At 34.1% G+C, this 22,210-nt stretch overlaps 1 protein-coding gene across 1 annotated transcript in view; it reads left to right on the plus strand.

The window, feature by feature from the left end:
• LOC139090187 (protein eva-1-like) overlaps positions 1-22,210 on the plus strand; it is a 157,895-nt gene that overhangs the window by 100,762 nt on the left and 34,923 nt on the right. The window contains exon 3 of the mRNA XM_070639922.1: positions 14,636-14,774. Coding sequence (XP_070496023.1) covers positions 14,636-14,774 — 139 coding nt within the window. The remainder of the gene's footprint in view (positions 1-14,635; positions 14,775-22,210) is intronic.

The raw sequence follows: 22,210 nt of genomic DNA on the forward strand, positions 1-22,210 counted from the left end.
ACAAAAAAGGAGGATGAAAATCTTTTGAAAGGCTCCTTAAAGTAAATTGACCTTATAATTCCATGCTATTTATATTTATGTTTCTCTCTCTTATAAAAATATCTTTTAATTTTATCTCGTAATTGCCTTTATTTTCTCCACAAGAGTAGAATTGAAAACCTTTTTTTTTGTGTGTGTTCACCTCATGGAGATGAGGACAGGAAAGAAGAAACAAGGCCTTTTTTTAGTACGGGTACATCCACAAACACACCTATACGGCATTAACATTGTGATGTCTTATCGAGTGAATAAAAAAAGGAGAATCCTTTGAGAAAACAATTTTTTCCGGCCGCAATCACATTAAAAAAAATCTTGGGGAAAAGGAGTAAAAGACAAAGTTCAGACAACTCGTTTCCTTTATATCCAAAAAAATAAGAAGAAGAATTTTAAATGAACATAAAAAGTCATGGATTTAGGGAAATTCAACAACTTACAAGAAAAAGGGATTAAAGTTTACTTTTTTTGCATTTCTAAGCTTTTTTGTACATTTTTGGAAGTGAGTTCAGCCTCTCAACAAAAAAATTGGACTAGATAGACGGATGCAAATAAAAAGTTTAATCTCCATAAGTCTGTAATGTGTGGTACGGACAGTTTTAAAAGCTGTTGCTGCTATTTTCAATTTTCAATTGAAATTTTTTGTTTTACAAAACCTTTCAGAAAAAGTTTGACTTTTTATCATGTGCTTCATCTGCTTTCATGCATGGACATATGAGAGTAAAGTGGGAGTTAATGGTGATTTAGAGCGCATACTAGCAAACAGGAAAGTTCTTTGCCTATTGGGGATTGTAGCTTGTTGTTCTCTAAAACAGTTCTTCAAAGTCTCTCAAACTTTTCAAAACTCATCAAACTTAACGATTGATTAAGCATGAATTAAGTGTGAATACCATTACTTTTTCGCAACAAACCTAAAGATTTTGATGGCACACCAGTATGTTGCGAAGCATTGTTTGAGAATGATGCATTACAGTTTGAAATCTATCTTACAGCCACGTAATTAAGTACTAAAGCCTACGTGAGAGAATTATGAATGCAATGAATGATGGCAGTCGCAATATGTTACTCACATGATAAATAATACAAAATTATAGTATTGTTCATTTATTGCGTAATTTTGAAAATCAGCACCCCCCTACGTAATGTGGCAGCTATGCATACTTACTTCCATTCTTGGCTAAGGCGCCAAGCCTATTGCCGCGCGGAGGGAATGTCTAAAGAGAGCTCTATATTTAAAAATCTTCTGCCAATTCGGGATATTAAGGACTCTAGAGTCCTTTCCAACACATCCAATCCAGGAATATTTTGCCTCGCGATCTTTTGTCATCCACGAGTTCTGAGGTAGTTATTTTAAAATTCAATTATTAAATAATACAACATTCCATGGCAAAACATTCATTATTAGAGAAGTAATAAAATCACACACATGAAGCACCATCCCTCATTAACCTAAGATCGCTACGACACAAATGAACAGCTTCTATAGTCTCCTACTATGCTATGGCATTTAGACACATCAACATCAAAGACTCAACACCTTCTCTAAATGCTTAAAATAACAGTCAGACAACTAAGTTTGAGATCTGTTGAAACTAGGAAAAAAAGCTGCTGAAAAAGCTATAATGGATTTAAAAAAATAGAAAAATAACAAGCAGAAAAAAAATTTCTCTGAAAAACTCAAAGAAAAAGTTTTTTTTTTTTCAAAAAAAAGTTAAATTTTTTTCAAAAGAGCTTTGAACAATTTTCATTAATTAATTTTTTTATACTCCATCCAGTTCTATTTGATAAAATTTTATTTGAAAAATAAATAGAGCACTTTCGGATAGAACGAGTTTCATGTTTATGTTTATTTTATTCATTATACTTTATGGGTGTTATGGCAGGCAAGCTAGTGAGGTAGAAATATTAATTTTTTTTATTCTCAATATCATAGGAAGGTCCTTTGAGAAGGAATTGACACGAGAAATTAATTTTTTCTAATATATAATGAATTTTGTTAGCCATATAGAGCTTGTGAAGCACTAGAAGCATCAAATCCCTGCTTATCTTTGTTTGTTCAATCTCAACAGATTTCTTTGATAATCTACAACCTTGATTTTAATTTCGTCAACAGCATTTGGTAGATAAAAATTAATAAAAAAAGAATGCTTTCTAGTTTAATTGGATATTCTCTATAATTTATAAATCTATTTGTTCTAATTTACGTATGAGTTGAGAGTTGGCTGTGATGCAAAACAGAACTTTCTGTGAAAATCTAATATTGCTTTGGAATCAAAGATTATGAAACAGCTTTTGTTGATCTAGTATAATAAGTATGAATTCTGAATGGCGGAACCCGATTGGGACTCGAAACCAGGTCTTACGATTTCCGGTTACATGCTCCAATCCCAGGCTAAGAGACTAGGCGGTATCGAGGGTTTTTATATGAAATACCGCGGTATTTGGCGGTATTTGGATGGATACTGCGGAGTTTCTCAGTCTGGCTTCAATCACTAAGCTTTTTGAGGTTATTGGACTTTATGGCAAAGTGCAATTATCCGGGAGGGGACAACTTGAATGACAAGTGACTAAATTGACAAAAATGCAATAGTCAAAAGTTGTCATCTGTGTTGTCCGTTTCCTGTGTCATTGTACCTTTTCGGTATCCTCCTTGCTACTGCACTCCCAATGATGTACACCCCAAATCGGTTAACTCATCAAAAATCTGACCCCAGTTTAGCATGATTCTAGGTTGGTTTCGGATTCGGTTTAAATCCGTCATCATGGCAGAGTCACTCCAATTACTTTGTAGATTGATTTACTGACTTGTGATGATTGATCTAATGTGAATCGTAGGGCATTAATAAAGCAGTTGAACAGTTTCTATTCCTAGCCAAAACAACTACTTCTGCTAGTTTCTTGTACTGTTGCTCTGCCTCCTTCTCTACGGTTGTGAAACCGACTTAAGCTATTTAAATATGCTCCCCCTATGAAACCGTTTATAGATCATTACAAGAATCTTATTCCAACAATTTTGCAGTAGAACAGTATGATTCCGTAGTGGGTAACCTCCTGTGTGCCACGAAATACTAGTGCTCTTTTATAATTCTAAGAAAATTTCATTAAATCAGCATACACACCATGTGACCTGCCATACCATACATTCTCATTCAAATCATCAACTACCCTTAATTCCTTGTAAAATACCACAATCTCTCAACTCACAGCTACTGAATGAATAGAATAATAACGAAGATAGTGCGAGAATACAAAAAAATATTTCAACTAGTAATTATTTTCCTCCTATCCCCATGAATAGATATTGTTGCTCATTCTCGTTCATGTTGTTGTGTCATGTTGTCATGTTTGTGTCTCTCATCTCATTTAAAAGGATGTCAGAGTGTAATTTTCTGTGAAAAACAACAATACCATGCCATTATATTTCTCATCATCGTCATCATGCTTCTTCTTCATCGTCTCTCTATCATGCTTCTTGCTTTCTGTTGTCATTCAATTTATAAACACACTTACTTACATTTTTATAAGTTTTATAGGAGACACAAAAAAAGAAAAAGAAAGTTGAAAGGAGGGAAAGTGAGTGTGACGACGACTTATCGGGAATTGCATCAAGCGCTTCTGTAAAGTAATTAAAAAGTTTTCTTTGTGATTATCAAGTGGGAGCTTAAAGTTGTAATTAAGTCATGGAAAAATGGAAGTTCTTCTCATATTTGCGTTAGGTCGTGCTGTTGCGAAACAGAATCTGGAGTATTAAACTATATTCTGGAAGTAGATACTAAGGTGCGTACATGACAGTCATGTGACGGTCCATGTGGCAGTCATTGTTGAGCTGATGCCTTTTGGTTTAAGTTATTCCATCCGAATAACTACAGTAAGCACAATTTGAAGGATTTCAACCCGATTTCAATGAGATTGACCTGAAATTCTCCTCTCCCAAGACAGCTCTTAAGTGTATATAAATTGGGAAGAGTCCTGATAAAGCGGCCTAGTATCAATTCCTGTGTAGTCCACTCACCCTACCTCCTTTCAATGTCAATAACTAAGGGCATTCATCCTTTTTCATTTAGCTGTGGTTTGTCGTTGCTAGTTCTAGTCCGGCTCTCTCATGGATTTTCTTAAGTTGTGCTTAAAGTAGACTTTGCTAAGCCAGAGCCTCTTGTAATAGCCAGAGTCTTATTTGACGCCACTCAACTATTTGACTTGGATTGACGGTCTTGTAGTTAAGCTAGGAGCTGCTAGAGCCACATGTATTCCGCATTAGCCACTTTCAGAAAGCCCAACTAAGGACACACCAAGCGTACTTCTAAAATACTTCAAAACCCATAATCCTAACCTAGAAAGTCCAGACAAAACTCAAATAATAACACAGTCTCATTCCAAAATCATGCACATTGTAGTCAAAACTTCAACATCATCTTATGGTGTACCAAAGATTACATTCGACAAAACCAACAGTTGTATGAAATGGCAATAGAAGTCAATGATAGAAAAAGGCAAATTTCAATATCATAATCATAATTGAAAATCTTCTTCCATACTTCTTCAACATTTTCATCTATTTCCATCATCTCTCAGTCTCTTTAAGTACAATATTATCTATGGCTCGTAGCTCTTACATCACAGAAGAGACGGACTTCTCTATAGAAATCTTAACAATCACAATAACAACAAAACTCATTGACCTTATGACAATAAATGAATAAATGGATGGATGGATGAATGAATGAGTGGAATGGACAGGAAAAATAATATTTATGAGGACGAAGAAGGCAGAAGATGATTGAAATCCTTAAAATGTATGAATATAAATAGACATGAATGTTAGAGGAACTAAATACAATGTATCAAATGTGAACTTCCTTCTTACTTTTATCATTTACTTATTCATTCATTCGTTCATCAATCGATTATGATAATAAATGGATTTTTCCCTCGATTTCATCGATGAAAATGTTTCCCATCCGACTTTATGGTCATGTTCGGTCGCTTTGTTGAATATTCTCATTATGATGATGTGACATCCTTAAGGCTATGTATTTATTACTGCTCCTTTACCCCATGTGCGGAGGCAGTGGCAAAACAATGAAATAAGAAGCTTTAGAAAAGCGATAGACACGTTTCATCTTCGATTTATTTGCCTACTTTCATGTTATTGTCGATTTTCTTCTTAGATGAATGGTTTGTTTGTTTTCTTTTCACTTTGATGTACATTTTATGGTACGGAATGAGGGTATGGGATGGGAAAAAATTGTATCTGAAAGTTGATGAAAGTCATAACTTGAAAAGGGACAAAGTCTTGAAGTTATTTTTATGAGCAAAAGCATGAATGAAAATCACAAGATTTTTTTTTAATAAGAAGCTCTTTTGGATCCGAAATTTTATCAATGAACATTCTCAGTCAATCGCCTACACATTTATAAACGGAAAATTTCATCAAGTATTTGATTGTAAAACATGTGAACAAACATTTTGTAATGCATCATTCATAAGATTGGATTGTATGTTGAAGTAGCTGCACGTTATGTATTATTTGATGTAATTGTCAATAAGCTTCAGTTTTTGGGATATTCTAGAATATCTTCTAGAGCTGCAGATTTGAAGCAGCAGTGTTGATTTTGGAAATGTTTGGCTGTAACTCAAACAGGCAATAAGTATGCCTTTGAGGATGAGCTTAACAATAAATGGCCTAATTCGTGAGGCAGCCAAGCTACATACCGACATCGACAATAAGCATTGTTTATTCATTTAAAGTCTTAGTTTCAGGTTTGTTTATCAAAAGACCTACTTACTTACTTAATTCACTGGCCATACAGATCAAGTGTGATCTATGGCCTCCCTCATTTGGCACCTGAAGCTGGCTCTATCGTTGGCTACCGCTTGCTAATTACCAATACTAGTGTGATACTTTCTCTCTCAACAGCTTCATTCTATAACCGTAATCTTGTGATTTTCGGTTGGGAGGACAACTTAGGTGACAACCTTAACAGGCAAATAACATACTTTCTTGTAACAGAAAGACTAGTGGTCAGTACCTATAAGTGGTCTTTTGAAGCGATGCATGTTAGGGCAAGAGACAAAAAGATTACAAAAGAAACAAGATTACAAGAAACTTTGTCGTCTGAGTTGTACGCTCCTGTGAAATCACACATTGAAATGTTACCCACATGATTGATAGCATTGCCGTCACAGTTGCCTAAATAACTGCCACGCAAATATCTGTTGATTCTAATTATACTGTCAAATTGTCTATCATCTGTGCAGAGAGAGTAAATCAATTTGCACCTGAAGTTGTTGACTGATATTGATATGATAAAAATACAATTCAATACCAAAACATGCAGCAATTAGTAAAGCATCTGAGAATTTTTAAATGACACCTACACTTCAAACTGAACTTTGTTATGATTCATTTAAAAATAAAAATGTATTTATTCAATTGATATTATTAGCATTCTCAAGAATCAACTTTTGTATCCCCTCAGACATCCAAATCCCACACCAAAAAAATTTCCCTCTAGCATCTGGCCATCAACATTGCTCATCGTCTCATTCATGAAACGTATGATCGATCACTTGCTATAAATATGCTTGATACTGACGCAATTCAAGGGTAGTTATCGATAAGAAAAAAATTTATTGTTCATCCTTTGCATCACTAGCCATCGACAATTTTACTCAACAACAAAAAGAATCAATCTATCCACTCATCTATCTGACATTCTTGAATGAATACTTTTATGAATGTATATCCGAAAAAAGGGCAAGAATGAACATAAATATACACAATGCAACAACAAATTGAATTGCATGTAATCTCATCTGCTTTGCTGCTGGATGAAGCAAGACAAAGAAATTCTCATCATTTTTTTCGTACTGCATGAATAAATAAAGCAAAAGAAGATGGACAAAAAAATTTATTCAAGGAATAAATATGATATTTTTGACTTATAAAAATTTAAATGTATTCCACTGTTGGCGCCTTGAAAGAAATTATTGCTTTAAATTGCACAAGATGGAATGCCGTTAGGGGGAGTTTGGGGAGTGTGTGACGCTGAAAATAGCATAGCTACAATTTGACCACCATTTACTTGGTGTTCCATCATAATGGACATATTCCGATCGGTACAATTACTGAAGGGTCTGTCCTGATCCTATAAGCATGTACCACTGCCTTACATGAAAGCATGCAGCTTATAGCAATATCAAATGTTTGCACCTCATGCATAGGCCCTTGAATCCATTTCTAGTAATTTTTAGGCCTATTTCATGGAATTTCCACAAATTTCAGTAGAAAGTCAATTGCTTATACTTAAAACTTCTTAGTCCAGTGGTGGGCAACCTTCTATTTTTTGCAGCATGCCTTGGTGATGAACCTTGAATGATGCGCATAGAGTTCATGGCATTTCCAAATAAATTTGACTTAACACTAATGTATCGCCGCATACAAGTTGCTAGTATTACTAGACTATTGGCTTAATCAGTGCTCTTCCTTACTTACTTTCTTGGTCTTACAGATTAGTTGTGATTCATGACCTACCACAGGAGTCGCCTGAAGCTGGCTTCCTTTTGCCAATTTACAAGTGCTCTGTCGGTGCCTAAAGAAGCCTCGGCAATCAATGCTTTATCACTGCCTAAAGACCCCTCCCCACTATACCATCACATACCATCCAAACAAACCCACAGCAAAAATGTCCATAAAAAAATTTCTCATTTACGCGCAATCAACAATCTTCATTAATTTTTATCTCAGCAAAAATGAAATGAAAGCACAAAGACAACAAGGCAAAGTCAGGAAGGAGGTATTCTCGACGGACAATGACAACAGAAATTGTCGAGTTACATAAATTTTCATGAAATGAGGGAGAGTTACTTGTACAGCATTTCAAAAATTTTTATATATTATTTTTGTATACAAATTTTCGTGTCATGCCTTCATAAATGTGCTGGTTTGTTTACTTTGTCAGAGGTTCTTCGTGGTTTTTTGATTAGCTTTTGGATTGTCTTTGAGAAAATAGGAAGTAAATTATGGATGGTTTGTTTTTGAAAGGCTTGTAAACAGAGTTGGAAGAATTTTTGGGAGGCCGGACTTTAAAACCCAAAATGTCTGCTTCCACTATGGAGTCGCCTTCCAAAAAAAGTAGAGTCGGACTCCATAGAGTCTTCATGCAGTCAATTTTTAATGGAAACTCCACTGGAGTCCGGCTTCCACATTGGAAACCTGCCAACTCTGCTTTCAAGCAGCATATAGGTGCTAGAATGTCGCTATGTGGCTGTGCACACGACAAGATTTGAGAGTGCGCTGATAGCAACATGATGTATTCTAGGAAGTAAGCAATGTGCCCCTAACAGACACAGAGCATGCTTTAATACAAAAATACCTCTACGATACCGAAAAGTGATTTGTTTGCCTTTTAGGGTGCTGTTCGGGTTGTACTTTGAGAAACACACAGGCAGTCAATTGCTAGTCGCTGTGTAGCTGACTATGAGGAAGATTAGAGGACTTCCAAGACATAGTCAGAGAAAAGATTCTCAAACTTTTAAGGAATGCGCTTAAACAATCAACATTAAGTCATTGACTTCGTCTCCTTTGCTTCTTCTTCTTCTCTTTCAATTTACAGCACAACGAGAAAGATATTTTTTTTTTCCTCAGCAAACCCGGAAGGAAACTAAAGGGAACGAAGCTAATTAAATTTTTGCGATAAAATAAAACCACTCAGTTCTATGCTGTGCTCTGTCCCATCTTTATTTACACAATTTTCATCCTTTCGCCTTACTCGCCATCCAGTTCCTATTAAAAAACATTTTTTTTTTCTCGTCTTCATTCTCATTTATACATTATACAGCACTTTGGTAAGTTCAGTTATTTAGCCTTCTTGTTTAAGGTTTGCATGAATAAACAAAGTCATAATTTTCCATAAGAAGCAAAATTTAATAAGAATTCCTTCAACTTTTTTATCTACTCAAAGATTGCAACGGATGAATTGAGTTTCCGCTGTGCACTTGAAGACATTATTTTGTTTTAAGTCAATTGAATAGCTATGAAATTAGGTTGAAGGAAGTATTCGATGAAAATAAATTGATGAAGTTAAGTTGTAAAGTTTTTTACAGTTTTTGAGCTTGAATAAAGGAATTCATAAATATTCAATGGAATGTAAAATGAGAACTATTAAATTTTATGAGTACGCAATAAACCATTAAGCTTTTTTGCTATGATGATGGAAATAATTGGATGGACTTTTGGAGTGGTTTAAAAAGTTGTTGAAATTGAGTAGTCAATTAGCACATCATGCGGTAGACTTAAACATGCGAATGGTGGGTTACTTGGCATATACTATGTTAACTAGTTTATATAGCAGTAGTTCTTAAGCATCTTCGAGAGCTTATTAACCCTTATCAACTTCGCTGGTCGAACAGATCAATTGTGATTCATTTGTTGTGTATCCAAGCCTTTGGGGAGCCTTTATTTTCTCTTAGTTTCTCACATTTGATTACTTTCTAGTAGATGTCTGAACTAGTAGACCTAATAATTGCCTAAAAATTAGTCATAAATCCATAGATATTTATCATACTCAATTAAAGTTGAACATAAAGGCTTAATACCCCTCTAGTTCAACTCTGCACCAAACCAATTCAAATGGAATTAATCATCGACCAATTTATCAGTTCCATTTGTAACATATTTCCATCAAACAATAAAAATTCAATATTGAGACCTAAAATTCAATTTTCCTCCATATGAGTTCAATAAATAACATCGCATCTGCTGGCGCTTCACAACACTAAATTGCTGATGACATAATGTCATTGTGAACATCATAAAAGGGATACACATTATGTATTCATGATACCATAACATCATTAATTCATGACAGTTATTATTATTACTTTATTTCTTTTGTTTTCTTTCCCCTGTTAATGACACAATTATGCCGCAAGCATTATTCACATCTCCGCGATCTGATGGACGAGTAAAAAGCTTGTCTGTTATGATTTTTTATTTTTATGGTCGTGCCCAAATGCGTTAAAATTGTAACTATTCATTTTGGCGACAAAAAATTACATTTATGGTATGCAAATGAAGCCTGGGAAAGGCATTCGGGCAATGGAAGTAGCATAACAATAACAATGAAGTTTATTTATTTTTTCTACGTCCAAAAAAAAAAGTAAAATTCAGGTCACAATTCACTGTATCCGCATTTCAGTCCTTTTTCCTACCAGTTAATGCTCACATAATGTCAATTACAAAATTAAAAAAAATTTCGCCTCCAGCTCAATAAAGTTTTGAGAATCAGCATAGCGCAAATAGCTTTTAATTGTAAATGACATGCGAAAATCAAGTTGAAACTGTTAGTTGGGGTTGAATGGAGTGACTCAATGACTGTAAAATTTGTCAATGTAAATTAAATTAACATTTAAATGGCACTTCATACGGGAAATGGATTGTCTGCATGAAGCATTAAATAAGCATATTTGCTGAACACGCTAGTTAGCTATTTTTAATAAATCTTTTGTGGCTTGATGGGATTGAGTTTTTTTTGATGGAAGTTGGGAATAATAGAAGTTGGGAGTGGGATTTGCATGGGTTGGTGTATTTGTTGCTGTCCACGATGGTCGAGGAAAGATGAAGTGATTTATAATTGGCTTTATGCTAATATCGGTGGAAAAAGTGACTTTAAAGCTGCTTTAGCGAAACTTACTAAATGTCTTCAGCTTGCGAGGTCGACTCTTATGTCTGTAGCAGAGCAGTATTCGTGCACTATCCGTACTTGAGGGAGCTACTTGTCTTAAGTTGGGGGTTTTAAGCTGGGGTCATTCTTAAGCTGGCTACTAGCACAAACAAGCACTCGATTAAAGCTGGCTATTAACACTACAGAACGGACTCTATGAAAGTGAATGAAATTGTTCTCAAGACCGATATAAAGACTTACTATTAAGACTTTCTATATAGGTCTGGAGATCTTTGTCAAGACCGAGACTATTCAACGCAGCCTGTTTTGCTCGAGAATCTTGAAGTGAGATTCAATAATTGAGAAAAACTAGAACTGAGTAATAAGTATGCAAATTGTCAATTGTGTGTGATTTTATACTTCTAAACCTCCATCCTGAACGGCATATTTCGTCCAATTTCATTCCTTGCTTTAAAAGTGGACCATAAAATGCATCAATGGTACGTCACGATACTCAAACTTCTGCCATTAGTACGGCAACAAAGCGGTGTCCTAGCGACAACATTGTGCTACTCTAGTCAGCCCTATCAACACTAAAAACGCGAATTTCCTAAATTTTCAACTAAAAGTTCATAAACCTGTCAAGAAAGCCTTAAAAATCCCAAAAAGACCATAATTTCCCTCATCTTCACACCCCATCCACTCAATACTACACCCAAAGGCATTATGTCAAATTCTCATAATGTCACTAAAACTACTTAATGTCTTAAGATGATTTTCTCATTGATGACTCAGCAACATTATGTTAAAGTATTCTAATTACATTGATTTCTTATTATTTGCCAATGAATAGCAATTATTCTACAATTATAATGCTGCATCATAATTACTATCTTCATCTGACATCAATCATCGAAAACTTATAAGTAAATAGAGTGAATATTAGCTAATTAGTAGGTTTTGAAAGTTTCAATTACACACTCCATTATATATATACATGATGAATGGCATTTGAATTGCAAATAACTGTAAAATTCGTTTATAATTGATGTAGGATATGATGATGCTAATGATATGTAAATGATATTTCAATTACTTTAGTGGGAATTGGAGATAAGTGCAATTTAGAGATTTTGTGACTTTTGTAGAGACAACACAAATCTATGGATCTATTTTTAATGAGTATATCCCGTGGGAGTTTAGTATTGATAAGCTCAGAATTCGGATTTGTAGCAACTGCTTTCTTCCATATTATATCGTACGGTTTATCACAACAATTTGTAATGATATCCTTAATGTATTGTCTGAATATAGGACAATCTGGGATGTCGTACCATATGTAGGTTAATCTGCCAATTTGAGAATAAGTCGTCTATAGTCGAGTGAATATTCAATAAGCTGTAAATCTGTTTTTCTATCTTTTGATTGCGCGTGGGTTCGATTCTCATAAGTGGGCGATCTCTCAACCTATTTGTAGAGTGTTTTTGACATAATAAAGAATGTGCATGATGCTCATGAAATTATGCTTAATCTATGCAAAATAAGAGCAACAGCACAACAAATTAGCAGAAGGTAGTAGTTTCATTCAAGAACAGAAACCTGTTCAACCGTTTTATTAACGCCCATCAATTAACAGTGGGATCCAAAGGAACTAATCAACAAACTATAAGACTCAAGTCAGAAAAAGGCCATAAGTCAAGGCCTTAACATAAAATTATACCTGAGAGGCCAACTTGACATAATGTAGGTCTGGTTATTAACTGGTCATTATAACTAGACCCCCCATTAATATCAATTTGTCCACTCGGATTAATAACTTGACATTATGTCATGTTGTTCACTAGGAGCTTCTAATATTATAGTAGATCTAGTGCTTCATCTAGGGATGTGAATCTTACGTTGAAGCAGTGTTAAGCAATCTAACCCTAAGTTCCACATTAGAGCATGATTGCAATAACAACATCATATCCAGCCATCTAGCCATCCTTACTCCCTCAACACCTCCAACTCTTCAATCCAGAAAATCAATTGAATAATATTTGACAAGTTTCATCCCACAGGAATATATATGAAAAAGGATCTATTTACGCAAATCATTGACTGGATATAGATAAACATTATCCACTCACAATTTATGAATCCATCGTGACATAAAAAATCGCTGTAAGCACCAAAAAAAATATTTGATTCAATTTATTACATATGTAATATGATAAATATCTTTTAAAAATATTTTTTTGTATCAATCATGGGCGTACAAGCATAAAAAGTCAGCATATAAACATAAACAAAAACAAGCATGACACAAAAAAAAATTGTATGAGAATGGGAAACAATAGAGAAAGGGATCGTAATGGAATTGAATTGTGTAACGAGATACTTTTAAATGAAATTTATGGTTGAATGAATGTGAAGCTTTATGACCCTTTTTAATTCTTTTTTTGCTTCTTTCTCGAGGGTTGAAAAGAACAAAAACTTTTGCTGTTTTTTATGGACACACCAAAAAAATGATATTTTTCAGTCAGTGTGTCGAAAATATCGCATTTACTCGATACATTAGTGAAATGACAATGACAAAGCATATTGCTTTGTATGCGCTGTACTTTGTATAGACTGAGATATGGCAAGGGTTGGACGTCTAATTGACCTCATTAAATTTTTAAAGTCAAGCTATTTTTGGGAAGATTTTTAAATTTGACCTAGTTAATTGAGTTGAATTGATTAATGCAGGAGAGAATCTTTAGGTCATGGTCAATTTGTGGGGTGATTTAGGGGATGAAGATGGCTTTGCCCGAGTGACGCAAATGAAGAATGCTTTCCCATGGATGTTTGAGGGCTTCATTAAACCTATTTTATTAACACTAACTGAAATCCGAATAAATTTGGGAAAAATCTATATTATAAACACCCAATTCCTTTACTGACACAAGAACGGAAGCCATTATGTGAAGCCGAAAATTGAGAGGTATCAGGGGGAATGTGATGTGAAGCTGAAAATTCTCAAGATCGGCGCCACGGGCGCTCCCGGAACTCTAGTACTTACATACTTACTTGCTCGATGGTCGTTCAAATCAACTATGATCCATGACCTCCTTTAAATGTCGCTTAAAGCTGGTTCTTTCACCGGCTTCCACCTGATATTTGCCAATGCCAAATGCAATACTGACAGCTTTACGGACGCTAAATGGAGACAGCTTCCATATTTCCTTGATTGATCCTTCTGATTTGAGACGCAAGAGTCTTAAAGCCTAGATAAATTTGTGGGATAATTTAAGGGATGACAACCAAAGTGACACAAATGAAAATAGGTTTAGCGAAGGCTTAAAAGCTCCGTAATGCAGACTTCTTCATTTGTGTCGCTCTAATGTTGCTTAGGTTGGACATAGGAATGATAATTCCCTGACATACCATTTTTCATAAAATTTGCTTTTAAAATACCAGTAAGCCATGAAAACCAAATTATTTGCCAATCTAAAAATATCAAGCATATTGCACCATAAAGCTCAAAATTGCAAACCTTGCAATTCCTTCATAACATCCACAAATTACCAACTCACACCCCTACATCCATAATATATCAACTCATATCTCACCCATAAATATCAACCCATTTACTCAAAAAATCTTCATCAACTCCAGACATAAATTCACAGCCATTTGCAAAATTCAGTGCCAAACAACTTTGCAGGACAATAAAATTCAGACATAAAAAAACTTCAAATATGTGCCATCGACCAAACATCAATAATCTTAACTTTAATGATGAAAATTGCTTTAAAAACATCCACTAATTGCCAACACAAAAGCATCCCACAAAAACTGTGGATCTTTCCAAAAATTACCCCAGCAAGAAGTTCACCGAGACCAAAAAAAATCGTCGAGTCACAAAAATAAACATTTTAAATTAATTTCTCTTTTTTTCTGTGTTCTCTTTTCAGTACTCATTACTCCAAATAGTCGTTGAGGCGTGCCAGAAAAAGAGACGATGTAGATTTTTATCGTCACCGAAAACATTTGGCGGAGATCCGTGTCCGGGAATGAGAAAGTTCATTGAAGTCGCATACAAATGTCGACCGAGTAAGTATTTCAATGAACCTTTTTTTTGTGTCATATTTTAGGAAGTAGATGTTGGGAATATCCTCATTGTGTCCTTTTGACTTTCCATTTGAAATCAGAATTGTTTTTCAGTTCTGGCTTAAATTGGGTTTTAAAGCTTATATCGAAATTGAGACCGAGATCGAGAGACTCCAAAACTAAAGCATTGCTGTCCAAACTGTGTGCCGCAACACAATAGTGTGCTGACCGAGACCGAGACCGCAGTTGAGACTGAGACTGAGACTGAGACACCGAGACAATGAGACAATGAGACACTGAGACACTGAAATCCTGAGGACACTGAGATACTGAGACACTGAGACACTGAGACACTGAGACACTGAGACACTGAGATACTGAGACACTGAGACACTGAGACACTGAGACACTGAGACACTGAGACACTGAGACACTGAGACACTGAGACTATGGGACAATGAGACACTAATACACTGAGACACTGAGACACTGTGACAAAGAGACATTGAGACACTGAGACACCGATGAGACACTGAGACACCGATGAGACACTGAGACACCGATGAGACACTGAGGCAACACTGTGACACTAAGGCATTGCGACTGACCTGCAAGCTACAAAATGCGCTTTAAACCCTCAAACTTCCAAACTTTATTTTACTTGCTATATTTCTTGTTACTTCAATATCGTCTGAAACAATTGAAAATCTTTTGCATTCTCGAGCGCATATAAGACATATTCATTATTATGAATGGATTAAGATATTGTCAGATGCAAAAGTCTTATGGCATTTCTTTCATTTGATATCCAAGCTTTACATTGTAAAATGAAATCGAAAAGAATTTTTTGTTTAATGAAAAAATTTTATTCAATCAGATTCGAAGAAGCAGAACAGAATTGAAGATGAAAAGTTTTCTCAACTCACTCAATTATTGCACAATCAGATTTTGTATATATACAGTAGCTGCAAAAGAGCTTGTTTGTTTGTTATGTAAGCACTTTTAAGGAATTCGAACAAAAGTGCAATTTCATGACTTTTGTAATTCTCGATGAACGGTAAATGTAATGAAATGCTTAACTGGAAAATTTACTTCAAATTAAGCTTATCTTTTGATAATTTTCCTTATTACTTTCTCTTAAATATTTTTCAATTTTCCTTATCGATATAATCCTTTAAATTGTAATGCATTATGGGGATGTTTGTTACTTTAATCACGTAGCTTACTTCCCGTGCACCGTAATGTAGTTTGCAAGGCCACTGCTAAGTTACTGTATTGATGGCAGAATTCATAAGTGCCAAAATGCCCCTAACTTACTTACTTTGCTGTAGCCATGTTGATACGTAAAGCTAAATTGCATTCAAAGGCTCCACATCCGACTCTGTTGCCGGCTCTGTCACTTTACATACTTACTTGCTTACTTACTTACTGCAACCATGTTCGTATGTGGAGCTAAAGCTTCAACCAAAGGCTTTCCATCTGACTATGTGACTAGCTTTGTGACCTAGTTTGTAAAAATTCTCTGACAACACATTAAGCTGACATTCTTTCATTACTTTTCTGCCAAGTAGCTTTTGGAGCTCCTAGCCGCTGTTCCCCTTACGGAATCCAACAAAAAGCGATGTAACAAACTTGTAATTTTGCCCCAGCAATGACATCTTCTCTGTCATTCTTCCTTCGAAATGGGTGCGGTGCATTTCGTAGACCGAATATTCTGCAGAATTCTGTAACACAATTCTGTAGATTTCTGCAACAAAATTCTGCAGAATTATGTAGAATTATTCCACAGAATTCTACAGAATTCTGCAGAATTCCCCAGAATTTTTGTGGTTAAAATAATATTTTGTTGCATGCATGTCGCGCGACGTTCACCAGAATATTCTACAGAATTCTATAGAATTCTATAGAATTCTATAGAATTCTGCAAAACTCATTCTGTATTCCTGATTTAAACGGGAGTGATTTTTTACGTCGACAGAAGTTCTGCAGAATTTACGCAGGATTTCTGCAGAACTTCTGTAAAAATTCTGCAGAAACTTTTCATAATTATAATTTTTTATCAAAAAAAGTTCGCTCATGCCAAGACTTGAACCCATGACTTTCATGTTGCAATAACCATAACTATAACCATTACGCCACCAAGACATATTATTTCATATTAAAGTAATGGCAATTTTTCATATATAAAGATATATAAATATATATTTGATATTATATTTTAGTTATAATAAATATCAAAAAATTTTAATTTTTTTTCACGTGATTAAAACATAGATTTTTCGTAAATTTTCATTATTATATCAAAAATTTTGTATGAAATTATAAATTATATAATTTTATACAAAATTCCGGAGAACCAGACTCTTGTGATATGTCTATATTATAAACATCCACGGCCTGTTTCACTAAAGTGGATTATCCTCGAAATCGGATTATCCACTTCAGTTTTTTTTCGTATATTTGGAATTTTGGGTTCTCAATTATTGACAAATTTATAGCAATGATTGCGGCAAATCTAGTAGATTTGACTGAAAAATTGAATAATTAATTGTTTGAGATATTTCCAAAAAACTGAAGTGGATAATCCGAAATCGAGGATCCTTTGCTGATACAAGAACGGAAGCCATGTGAAGCCATTTTGTGTAGCCGAAAACTGAGGGGTATCAGGGGGTATTGGGGGTGTAATTTGATGCCACATGAAGCTATGTGAAGATGAAAATTCTGAAGATGGGGCGCCACGGGTGCTCCCGATACTCTAGTATAATTTAAAGTTTAAAAGAAACACAAAAGCTATTTATCTCTTAAGTGGGTACCCTTTAAAATAAGATTATCCCTCACCAATAGAACCCTAAAATTCCACCTGTCTTCTTTAAAATATTAAAAAAATAAAATAATATTTTAAATAATACGAATAATGCGAATATCCTATAATATTTGTATCCGTACTGAAAAAAGTATAGTTTAAATCAGAACTACAGAATGAGTTTTGCAGAATTCAATAGAATTCTGCAGAATTCTGTAGAATATTCTGGTGAATGTCGCGCGACATGCATGCAACAAAATATTATTTCAACCACAAAAATTCTGGGAATTCTGCAGAATTCTGTAGAATTCTGTGGAATAATTCTACAGAATTCTGCAGAATTTTGTTGCAGAAATCTACAGAATTGTGTTACAGAATTCTGCAGAATATTCGGTCTACGAAATGCACCGGAAGCTGGAAACTTCTCGTTTAAGAAGCCAATCTTCTGATCGAAACTCATCGAGGCCAAAAATGTAGCCAAAAATTTTATTGAGAAAATTTTCTTCGACCTTTTTAAGAACAAAGGCTAGAATCGTCAAAGATGATGTATGAATCACTTCCGAAAATCTCAAAATGAGCGTGGCTCTGGCGATGGTCCATATTTCACCAAATCTACTCCTTTACCAGTGGCTTGTTAAGATGCGAAAACATTTCTCATTCTTTCTGTGGCGTATCCTTAACAGATAATATAACACATACTCGCCTAAACGAGTCTCAGTTTCTCAGTGTCTCATTGTTACTAGATCAATAGTATAATCAACCAATATATTTGAACTTGCTCAATCTTATAAGCATATTCATGAGTATAGTCCATGTCTGTTCATAATATGCTGTCCGGGATTCTCTGATTTGTTGAAAATCTAATTCCAAATGCTTAAACTTTATCAGTTGAATGAATGCAGCATTCAAACTTCTATTTGGATCATTGTAAACCAATTTTCACTAAAATGTATCTTAAATCAACTTGACAAAAAGTCAAAAAATCATTATTCAAGCCACAAAACCTTATAAGTGATTAAATTAAACTTTATTTATGTTTTACAAAATGTAACCTATATGAATGCATGCGGTTGAATGACACATACCTTTAAAAGTCACAGCATAACTTTTTTCAAAATGTACAATTTACATCATTGAGACAAAGTTTAATTAATGAAACTGCAAACTACATGCGGTATTGATTTAAAACTGTAGCGGAAAGGTAAATAAAGTAGAAACAGGAAGAAAACTTTTTCATCTCCTGAAATTGAATTCATCACACATATAGGATAACAAACACATCCGCCATTTGCACACGTAAAAAACAAGGAAGGCAAGAAAAAAAAGAAATTTATGCTTCACGTAAAGGAAAACATCACTAATGGAATCAACTAAGTGCAAAACTTTTAATAGCATTTCTAGTTTTTGTTTAATGAACTGTTATTTAATTAAGTATATCAGAAAGGAAGTTGTTAGCATTGGTGGGAGATTTTCTGATGAAGAAATTGAGGCTTCTTGTCTATTAAAGTCAATTTATAATTGAAGTCGTTAAATATTTTTGCTATTGATGTACTTTCGATATTTTATGATCTTTGGGAATGGAGAATTGAATATTTGGTGGGATAAGAATGAAACTTTCTGGATATGAGAGTCATAAGAGCAGTCATAAAAAGTTTTAGTAAAATTTTATGGAAATTTTCGGATATTGCAGTAAGTTTTTAGTTTCATTTCTCTTAATACTGGAATTTTGAGGTTCAAGTGCCTTCACACTAGGTTTTTTGGCATTCATGTATCTTCACACTAGAGTTTTGAGATTCAGGTGCCTTTACACTTGTATTTTGAGGCTCACGTGCCTTCATAATAGAATTTTTTAGATTCAGGTGACTTCACACTTGAGTTTTGACGTTTTTGTTCCTTTAGATTAGTGTTTTGAGGTTCAGGTGCCTTCACACTAGAGTTTTGAGTCTCATGTGCCTTCACACTAGAGCTTTTGGCATTCATGTGCCTTCACACTAGAATTCTGAAATTCAGCTGCCTTCTCACTAGAGTTTTTAGGTTTATGTGTCTTCACACTTAAGTTTTTGAGATTCAGGTGCCTTCACACTAGAGCTTTTGGCATTCATGTGCTTTCACACTAGAATTCTGAGATTAAGCTGCCTTGACACTAGAATTTAGAGATTCAGTTGCCTTCACATTTTAGATTTTTTAAAACAAGATATTTATAACAATTTATATTTATAACAAGATCCAAACCAAAACACCCAAGTAAATCCAACAGCTTCAAGACATGATACATGATAATTTATTCATAAAACTCAACTATGGGAATAAAGCACAGACTTGCTTTGAGTATCCCTAAAAAAAAGTATAAAAAAGAAACAAAAGCTCCTCATAAATTCTATCGTCAGATGTTATGATCATATTATGTCGAAATGCGTAATAAATAAGAAATCATGCAGCACAGTACGAACCCCAAAAAAATACTTAAAATTTTAATTGTCCATCAATTCCCTCCGCATTTTCATCAATTGGGAATCCTAAAAGTAGAAAAATTTATAGTTCATGTCTTTATGCTTTATATATGATATAATACAGTAACAGTAACTGCTTCCATAAGATGCCAAAAACACAAGATGCTCCTTAAAAAATTCTTTTGGTGACCCCCCTTGAAATGGTAATTTTACGTGATTCACATCTACGTGAGCTTTTTACTCAATCATGATCACTCAATATGGGAAGAAGCTTTCAAGCTTCTTATTATTCATATCTTATCTTCTGTTTATTTGTTTTGTGCTTCCATCCTTTTTTTTATTTGTTGTCTTTTCTTATTGCTAAATCGTCTTCTTTATGTGCGTAAATTTATGAGCCTAAATATGTATGGATGTCTGTTGTTTCTGACCTAAATGCGTACAAACATCTTCAAGACAAACGTCGATGAACAAAATTAAAAAATAGAAAGTTTTTGCTATACAATAAAATCCAATTTGATTTTATTTGTCCACAAAAGCATAAACTCATTTCCTTTTTTTTTATTTTAGGTCCTCAACTCGGCTCTATTTCCCATTTTCATTCACTCAATTTCACATATATGGATGAGATAGAAACTTTATGTTAATATAATCCAATTTAAGAGCTTTGCTTCTTCTTAATACTTTTCGATATGTGAATGTTATGTAATAATATTTTTATAACTGGAACTTACTTATTGCTAAGCCGCTTGTAATGCTCAATTTCCTTATTTATTGAGAAATTTTTTCCTTCAATTCATTTTGGAAAAAGGAGCAATCATCTTCACTTTAGATGTTTGGATGTTGATTAAGTGGATTGAAGTATTGTTGGAAAGAAGTTAATTGGACTTATGGATGAATCTTTGTATTGATTAGATGAAGATTGTATGGAATTTGAGATTCCTTTGATATGAACAGGCGTTGACACTGTTAAGTTTTCTTTATCTGCTTTCATCCGGCCGGTATAGAGTTTGAACTTGATTCCAATTTTATATGAAGCCTTTACATACGAGCATATACTCAACTCACCGTACCCTAGCACAATTGTAAGTTTTCAAAAATGTTTATTTCAATCCTGAGACTTTCCTGTAACTTAAATTACAACTGTTGAACTTCGAGATGGAATCGGGTTTGGAACAGTCACGAAATATGACGAATTTGAAAATTTGTCAAAATTGAAACATTTTAAATTGTTTCGAATGAAACTGGATGAAAGATTCTTTTGTTTTAGACGAAATTCCTGTTTTTCCGGACGAAAGTAATAATTGTTTCTATGCCTGGGAAATCCTCAAATACAATACTATCCTTCAGTTTGTCCATTTTCGTTTAATTAACAGTAATTTCCAGCCTGTTTTTGAACAAAAATTCATTCAGAATTGCGGCAAGTGAGAAGCTTCTATAAACATTTAATAAATCCCTTCCACTCCAAGAAAAAATAAAACACTCAAAATAACCCTTAAGCGATTACATAAACAATTTTGCAATACCTAAAGCAACTAGTCACAAAAAAATATAAAAAGAAATCCAACTAAATTCAACAAATAATATTCAATTGAAGAATATCCGTGATTCCTCATAATCCATTATTCATAATAAAAAAAAGCAGAAAAAAATCCATAAGAGAATAATCCCATATCATGTACAAAATATTCCATTTATGACAACTATTCCGCATATTTGCCTTCATTTATGATACGCTTGAAAGAAAATATTGAAATTTTACTTTAATCTCATATCAATTGAGTGTATACAAACATCCTACATATGTTCATATTCATCTGAATAGAAAAATAAGGAGAAGAAATCCATAAAAAAATAAATCAATAGCAGTTCCACATTCTCATGCTTATTTTTTATCAATCTCCTTTAAGCGAAGGACGTGAAAAAAGAAAAGCAATTGGAAATGAACTTAAGGACACTGCGTAAAGGAAAGTGTGAAGGTCCGATTGAAGATAAATGCCGAATGTTGTGGATAGAATCAATGAAAGGCTTATTGAAAAGGCTCAGACCAGAGTGTGGCTTTCTCAAAAACGACCGTTAAATTTTATGAAAAAAATAATTTTTTTTCGTAATATTCAAATTTTTTTTGACCGTTAAATTAACATTTCTTCGTAAATTTTAAAATAAGTTGATTTCGAATTTTTCGACAA

The sequence above is a fragment of the Chironomus tepperi genome, unplaced genomic scaffold (assembly GCF_022539635.2).
Source record: "Chironomus tepperi strain 1889 unplaced genomic scaffold, CSIRO-AGI_Ctep_v1 contig_217, whole genome shotgun sequence".
NCBI lineage: Eukaryota > Metazoa > Arthropoda > Insecta > Diptera > Chironomidae > Chironomus > Chironomus tepperi.